Source organism: Malaclemys terrapin, chromosome 6 (assembly GCF_027887155.1).
Source record: "Malaclemys terrapin pileata isolate rMalTer1 chromosome 6, rMalTer1.hap1, whole genome shotgun sequence".
Classification (NCBI taxonomy): domain Eukaryota; kingdom Metazoa; phylum Chordata; order Testudines; family Emydidae; genus Malaclemys; species Malaclemys terrapin.
In genome coordinates this window covers 27,947,864-27,956,525 of record NC_071510.1, presented here as the reverse complement: position 1 = coordinate 27,956,525, position 8,662 = coordinate 27,947,864, and the positions used below count along the sequence as shown (strand labels likewise).

Here is an 8,662-nt window from a genome sequence, read left to right as displayed (position 1 = left end):
AAATCCATCTAGTTGTTGGGAAACATTGCAAGAGGCTCAGTGGGTACTGAGAACATCTAAAGTACAGATATGGCAAAAATATGAACTTTCAGAAATAATGAGCAGTTGTAGTGCATGTGTGCAAATTGCAATTTTCTGTGGCTTATAACTCAGTCAAATGCACTTTTCTAGCCACAGGACTATCACCCTGCCAAATTTTAAGCCCTTGCTCCAAACCCTTACTTGATAGAACTGGTGTAAAAAAAAAAAAAAAGTCTGAAAAAAAGCCAAAGCTACCTATTTTTCACTGAACTGCGATTTTCAAGAATGATTTCGATGTTTTTGATCAAACTTTCAAAAATAATTTGATTTGAAACAGGTAGTAAGCATACAAATTTTCGGCCTAAAAAGGATGAACTTTGACAAAGTTTTAAGCTACTTATAAAAGTTATAAGCAACTTAAGAAAATGTGGGGTCACAATGGAAAATGTTCAGCAATCTTAAAAATAGCATTACTACTGCATCACCTATAATTAACATTCATGTATTTTATTCAGGGGACTGTCTATTCTGGGATTGTGTGGCCACAAAATTTGATTTTGTTCTGTGACTGAACTGCTGACAGAAGCTGCTGTTGTGTCAACCACTTGCCACAGATTCCTGTTCCAGAATCTTGGCTTTCATTTACATTATCTTTCCTTGCCCTCTTGGTTGTGAAGAAACCTTGAAAACAAGGACAGTGTTCACCAAATCAGTGCTGAATTCCTAAGTGTGTGGGCACTTTAAACAATAGCTTAGAGAGCTGTGATCTTTCTTATATAGATATATATATGACTCTGAAGCCTACAGATGACACATTTAAGTGTCAGTACTGGTAACAATTGCACAGCTGCTCATGTTAACAGAAATTCAACAAATGAGATTTTCCCAGTCCCAAACTACCTCCCACTCTTTTCCAGATGGGGCACTGATTATCTATCAGTAAACCACATAGGAGCTGCTATGCTGATTATATTATTTTTCCCATTTAAAATTTGAAATGAAACTGCCACAAAACTTCCATTATTCTCATACCAGAAAGCCGCTAAATCCAGGGAATTTGCAGCAGACTGTAGGTTTTAGCTTTCCAGTGGAGGACACTGGGCTTTGATTATACTTGTAGCAAAATATACACTTAAGCAAAACACACAAAAACTATACAAATGAGAAATCAAAGGCTAGAATTTATATTTAGCACAATAACTACATAAAAATGTTCAAGAAAGATGCCTATGACAAATATCAATATATATTCAATCTCTTTTCATCTGTTTGAGTAGTTAATATAGCTTTGAGCTACAGCAATCTCTCTTTGAGACCATTCAGTGTTTTGTTTTCCACATTGCCATTACTTCTTTCAGCTGATACAGTATGAAGAATTCCTGGTGGTTTGCTAGATCAGATGCAGAGTCCTGAATTCTATACAACAAAAACAACCACAGATTCCCCCTGGCATGGAAAAAGGCCTGCTATCCAGTCAATTAACTGGATGGCATGTAATTTACAAAATCCAGGGCAGATACTATTTTAGCAATTACATTAACTAAACACAATGTAAGAAAATGTTTTACATTTAATTTTTCCCATTTTTGACTTTTTTAATAAAATGAGAAGAAATAAAAAGAAAACAATCATTTTTTCTGGGATTTCTACTTTATGGTTTTTATTTTTGGTAATTTATGCTTAATAGTAGGAGTATACATGTTAGTTTTAAAGGTATTATTATCAAACAAACAAAAAGCAAACTGACTTCCTGAGAGGTACTTCCTGATGTCCTTGCTCCCAGCAATGGTCTCAAAGCAATTATAAGGATTCTTTAGGGTGTACACTCTGCAAAAAAATTTTAGCACTAAAAAGATGTATTTTAGATTTATAAGTTCTTCCCACACTTTTGGTTCAAGGGAATTTTATCAGTCTATGGCCCCAATCCTACAAAGAGCTCAATGCATGTGCAACTCTGAGCCTATGCGGAGCTTCAATTGACTTCAGGTTTGGGTCTAACAACAATTGCACTGCAGTTATTTTGGTCCTTTTGATAATGGTAGTTTGGTCATTTGGCACTTTATAACAGGTATTTGAAGCCATGCGTAGTCTGCAAAGGCTTTTTATAAAAATGCATGTGAAGAAATTTATTCTTCAAGTGCTGTACATAAATATTAAGCTTCTTTTTGGTAATATCTGAAGCAATTACAGTACATTGAGTATTAACTTTCCAAAATTCAACTTTTAATTCCCAACCTTTTTAGAATATTATACACTCCAAAAAGTTTCAGATTGGTACAGACCAATAGTTTTTATACCTATGTTCATTAATAAACTGCAAATCTATTTGATTTGATCACATTTAATAAAAACATCAATATTAAGTTGAAAATCTACATATGACAGCTTTCAGCTTAGAGCAATTTTTTATTGTCAGTGAAACGCCTGAAAAATATAAATTTGTACATAGAACTTCATTCACTGTCACATTTTTGGCAGTAACGGAGGCCACTCATGCCACTATTGAGGATTAGACCCACAGACAAGCACATTAAATAGGGTGACAGAATTTTTTAAAAGCCAGGGCCTAACCTATAGTTAGGCACCTAAATCAAGAAGCCTGATTTTGAAAAGTTTCCAGCACTTTGCAGCTCCCATTTAAACCCGTTTTCAGTGTTTGCACCAGGAGCTTTTTATCCTGTAATTCCTTGAACATCCAAAATTCCCATTCACTTCAAATTCAATGGGAATTTTGGGGGCTCACAAAAGGTAGGCATGGGGAGTAGGTGGCTTCACCTTAACGACAACTGAGTGAATCCTGCTGATTTTCTTTCTTTCTTTCTTTCTTTTCTTTCTTTAATACAATTATTTAAAAAAAATAGAGATAATCTTCTAGTATATATAGTAGGAGTAGCGTATTTTCGATTCGGTCCTACTCTAAATGTATCTATATATATATATAATATTTATCAGAGGTGTGTAGTTACCGTGATGAGTAAGATTTTAAACCTCTTTCCACAATGAATGGGAATTACGACAAACTTCTGTTCAAGAACAAAATCCGTGCGTGCATCTGCAGCATTTGAAACAATGCAGTCAGCACAGTTCTCCAGCGCGCGCGCACAGAGACTTGCGTTTATGCAGCAAAAGGGTCGAGTCAATTGAAGTACTGATTTCAGGTCCCTGACCTGTCTGGGGCTGCTGGTGCCGCCTCCGGCTCCTCTCTCTCTCTCTCTCATTGGGTGTTGCGGTATGAATATGCAAATAAATTCCCCCCTCCCCTGCCTTAGCTTTTTTCTTGGTTTCTTATGCAGCCGCCAGGCGGAAACGAAGAGCCGCGCTTCCCAAGGGCTCCGGCGGGCAGATGGGGAGTCGGGGAATGGGTGGTTTAGTGGGTGGTGGTTAAGGGGAGCCACCGCCGCTGGCCCGGCCAATCGGAAAGAGGTGGAAGGAGGCCAAGTACGCACTAGCTCCGCGCTAGTATCGCCAGCTCATTCTGCAGTCGCAGAGGGGGGAGAGAGAGGGAGAGAAAGAGAAGGGAAGGAAAAAAAGAGGCAGCAACACACATACAGAGACCAGCCCAGCTCCACACACACACACACACACACACACACACACACACACACACACACACACACACACAAAGGTCTCAGCCTCTCCTGGATCGCGTTCAAGTCAGCCACCAAAACCTACTCTCCAGCCTTGCAAGTCAAAGAGGAAGGAAGATTGGAAAGCGAGAGGAGGAGGAGAAGGAGGAGGGGGCTGCCCACTGCCTATAGACTTTAACTTTACCGCCTTTTCCCCTCCTCTGGCCAAGAATTTTCTTCCTGTTTGGTGTCTCCATTTAAAAAAAAAAACTGAGCAAACAGTAATATTTTTTTCTTTTTTTAAAAAAGAAGGCCACTTGCTGGAAATCCAAACAAAAACAAACAAACAAATCACACCGAGCGCTTGAGAAAAGAATAAATTTGTTACCTGAGACATGTGAAGCCAACGGCCCTGTGTTGTGTATTACAGATTTCAGGATCCCATTTATTTAATGCAATACAGTGCAATGGTATGTGGCGTTGAAAATTATGCTTTTTCCCCCCTTTCCATTTGCTTGGCTGTTCCCTCTTTTCCCCCTCCAGGCTGCGATTGTGTCTCTGTGGTTTCCAGAGTGGATGTTATATCCCCTTCCTAAAAGCTGATATCACTTCTGTTTTACAGGATGAGATATAAGTGGTGGATTGTTTGTTTATATTTTGCTTTTTTGGCAGCTTTTGTATATGGGTCACACTTTTATGCCAGGAATCAGTTGATGGGAGTTTGCGTCCAAAAGTGCTGAACTTGGCACATGTCCTGCTTCAACTTTCCCCCCTCCCCCTCTGCTCTGGCAGGCAGCTATCAGTTATACGCTGCAAAGGATTAATGAAAATGCTACTTTATTTGTATCTCGCGACAGTTTTTGTTTCCCCGTCTTGTTGCTGTAGTTTCTTTTTTTGTTCACCCCTTTGATTCTTTTCCTTCTAACCGTCTGGATATATTTTGTATGGAATACACTTTTCACCCTGAATGTGTACTTTTGAGGAAAAGTGCCATTGATCCTCTGTTTGCTGTGCTAAATAGTTAATTTATCTCGGGTGCTGCATGTTGCAGTATGAACTGTTCGTTTTGTATCTCTGAATTTGTATTTTTAAAGTTACTTTTGTGGCTTTCCTGTGGTTTCTCTCTCCCCTTTTTTACCCTACTGTTTTGCTGTGGGAGCCGTGCATGTTGTACTTTTAATTCATTCCTTTCTTCTCTGTGTGTGTGTGTGTGTGTGTGTGTGTGTATGTGTGTCTGTCTGTCTGTCTGCTTTCCCCTCTTGTCCTCTCCTCGCCTGTGTGTCTGGGCCACATTTTAATGCACAATATCCCATCCATTAAGTTGTGGTTGAATGCGGAGTGTGTGAGGACTTGGCAGCTCTCAGGTTGAAGGGGGCGGGGAAGCCAGTTTCGACTTTGACACAAGATGCCGATGTGGCGTGATCTGAATTATTATTAGGGCTGCGAAAATGGCCATCTTCTCCTACTCCTGCTGCTGGAAAGGGCTGCCATTGAACTTGAGACGGGACAGACAAGATCTCCAAGTTTTTTTTTTTTTTTTTAAAGTACAGTAGCTGGCAGGGAAAAGGCGCCAAAATACACAAGACTTAACTCTAACTTTCTTTGAAGTGATCTTGAGCCGCAACCCATGTAACTTAACATTGAATCATAGGGAAAAAAGTTAACTTTTGAACTCTGATTTGTATAGACGTTTACATCAATCTCTTAAAAAAACCCATAATAAATCTAGAAAGTCATATAAACTGTCAGAAAAGATACAGCTGCAACTATTTTTTGTGTGTGTGTCCAGGAAGTTTAAGATTAGTTAATGTGAGTTTTGAGAGAATTTGCTATATTAGCGAGAATTGGTTTCCATTCCTTTGTAAGGCTGCAAACGTGACCTTTACGCAGTCAGGGTAAAAACTGCAGCGTTGTGTAACACAAAACGTTGTGGTTTACAGTTTTTACATTTGAGGTTTGATGTTTTCATTTTTTCTGGTCTGGGAGACAGAGAAAGCTCGGGTATTAGAGTCACCATCAAACCATATGTGGACAGAGGTCAAGCACATACACACCCAGTGAGCTAGATAGGTGTGTGTGTGTGTGTGTGTATTTCTGATCATTCAGAAAAAAATAGTAACACTATGATTAAAATATATTAATATATTTATAGGTGTGATGTTACTATAGTGAGTTACAAGTTTTACTGTTCACATTTCAAAAAACCTATACTGATAAATTAAACTGCATATAAAAATTAATTGAGACTTCGTGAACAGATAAAAATATTGAGAGTTTCATTGTTTATTTCCCCAGTTACATTTATTTTCTATCGTAATCGGACAGATGTAATGTACTCAGGAAAATTGAACAAGACTATAATTATATGACATTATAAACATCTGGAGCGTTGCTGTATAGTTGAATATGATATCACAAGGAACCCTGAATCATAAGGAATCCTGAATCGCCTTGCAATTCACAATTACTGGTCATATTATATATAATATATATTGCACACAGTATAACATTGTGATGTATATAATATATAATTTAGTCAATCTATGCTATATGTGTGTGTACACATGTAAATATTTGTGTATATAACGGGTATAAACTTAATTTTCTTACTGCTGATAAAGTTGAAAAGTTGATGTTACAACATGGATAGCTGCATATAGCTTGTCTTTTGTGTCACAAGGGCCTGGTGAAATAGAAATGTAAGAGGAGGCGATTCTTGCATACTGAATTATTTGAAATAGCTGCAAAATGTCTGAAAGGGATGGTTTTTATTTTTAAAAAGATCCTATTATAATATTCAGACAGAAATGGATAATTCTCTGTATGTTTGTAGATAATTAGGAAATTCACACCCTTGTATACTAAAATAAACAGGTATATACAGTCCAACATTAACGATATCTTTCTCTTGATTTTGAGGCATAAAACGATATTCTGATTGACAACCAAAATACTAGAACAAAGGACACCAACTGGAATCCTACATTAGCAAAAATATAGACTTGATGACATAACAGGCCTTTCCATTTCTAACTTTTAGGATCCTCTGGAAATATAACTACAAACGCTCTGTAGAATGTGTAGATATTGTGTGTTAAAACATAGCGAGTATGAGAGCATGTGTTTCCATAGGAGTCCAATAGAACTCAAATCTGAATCGTCCGTGGAAAACTGCTGCGGAGGGCAGCGAAAGTTTGTTTGGCCTTTAGTTTCAAAAAGTGTTTCTAGTTTTCCATATAGTCGAGCTGGCTAGCCTCGTATTGTATTTGAAATCAGTGCTGCTCGGTGAGTTTCAAACTGTAAATGTGCATGAAATGTAGACAGAGTGAGACACTGTTCCTGTATATCAGCGTGCGTTGGTATTTCGGCACTAACGTTATTAACAGTGATTTTCTCAGCTTAGTTTTGTCCCCGGGGAACACAAATAGCTCCCAGTGAAAGAAGTACAGGATGCCAGATAGGGGGTATTGGGGGATGCTGGGAAGAGGAAAGACCAGACTGGTATTAATTTTCCGAGAGAGAATTTAAAATACCGATTAGACAATTGCGATGTAATAAATAGATAGACGCATTTGACTCTTTATCTCTTACAGGAGCCTTCGCTTTAGTTGTGGCTGTTTGTTTTATGAAGTTTCACATATATAAAATGCATACCCTCATCACTCCCTCAAGCTGCCCCCGGCAGAATATCGTGTTCCCATTCCGGTGATGGCTTAGCAGCTTCTCTAAGCACTAGCGCAGAGCAAACCAGTTCTCAGTGTCATTCAATGGGTCAGGTGGCGAATGTGTGTGTGTGTGTGTGTGTGTGTGTGTGTGTGTGAATATTACAGACATATGTGGCTTTTTAAACACTATATGAAGGTCTGTTTATCTCCAGTATATACAGAAGCGAATATTGCAATGCTAGGAAACGTGGTGTTATGAGAAATTGTCAGAAAGACAGGATATTAAATAATACCTAACTTGCAACAATAGTAGCTTATTTTTAGGTGCTTTGAGGTGTTTGAGCTACCTTCATAAAGAATTTCGCTGTATGCCAAGGCCCAGTCGCAGTTATGGTTTGCTTTCACTAACTACCATGTCCTTAAAAAGTCAGGCACATGAGACATCAGCATTCATATATATCTGTACCTAAGCAAATAACTCTCTCCTGGGTTAATTTGCAGAAGAGGTAATCCTAATTTAGGGGGGGCGGGGAGGGGGGGAGAGAGAAAAAGAAAGAAAACGGGGAAAAAAGCAATCTTGCAACCATCTTTAGAATGTATATTTCATCTTGTAAGCTTATGTGCTGGCGAAGGCTGTAGGGGAATTTCTGTACCTTTGTACTTGCGAGTAAAACTTTCTCTACTTCCGAGACGCTATTAACCATGTTGTTTTTATAGTTTGCTTATTAAAGAGGGGGCATTTATTGAGATGAATCACCATACCGTTTCCACTCCGTCCCTACGGATGTCTTCCCAGAATGAGTTTGGTTAATCCTGGCTAACACATCTATTCCTGGAAAGGCCTGGAGTTAGTCTGGTATTTTGTTAAATAAGTAGCGCTGGTTTGCTGGTGCGTCAGTGTTAGTGAGTGAAGGGCCGGGCGCTGTGTGTGCAGGGCGCCTGAGGACAGAGGGAGACAGACAGCCGGCCACACGGGGCCCCAAGCAGTCAGCCTCATCTCTCTCTCTCCCCCTCCCTGGCTAGTCTTCTTTGTCTCACTTAGTGGAAGTGAAAATCAGTTATTAACAACAGCGAATGTATACGTGTATGTATAATCCCCAGTCCTTGTTCCTATTCCAGTGTGTGTGTATGTGAATGTGTCTGAGTGGGGATATCAACCGCACCCATCTAACTCTGCAGTTTCTTCTGGCTTGTAGAAACCCCAAGGCTCATTGGCTCTCCTTACCTTGTTCCTCTTCTTTGTCCTGCTGTTCGAGTTCAGACGCTTGTCACACTTTGTTGCTCTTAGTGTAAATGTCTTTGGCGAAAAAAGGGTCCCTTTCCCAGTACATACCCGGAGGAGGGGCTAGTTATAAAATCTGTGCAACTCACAGAGGCAGCATTTCTAGTGGGGTAAGGGGTGAATTGGGG

At 39.2% G+C, this 8,662-nt stretch overlaps 1 protein-coding gene across 1 annotated transcript in view; it reads left to right on the top strand.

Moving 5' to 3' along the window:
* The first annotated feature begins 3,615 nt into the window (after positions 1-3,615).
* NFIB (nuclear factor I B) overlaps positions 3,616-8,662 on the top strand; it is a 226,756-nt gene continuing 221,709 nt past the window's right edge. The window contains exon 1 of the mRNA XM_054031875.1: positions 3,616-4,057. Within this exon, the coding sequence (XP_053887850.1) occupies positions 4,040-4,057 (18 nt within the window). The 5' untranslated portion in view covers positions 3,616-4,039. The remainder of the gene's footprint in view (positions 4,058-8,662) is intronic.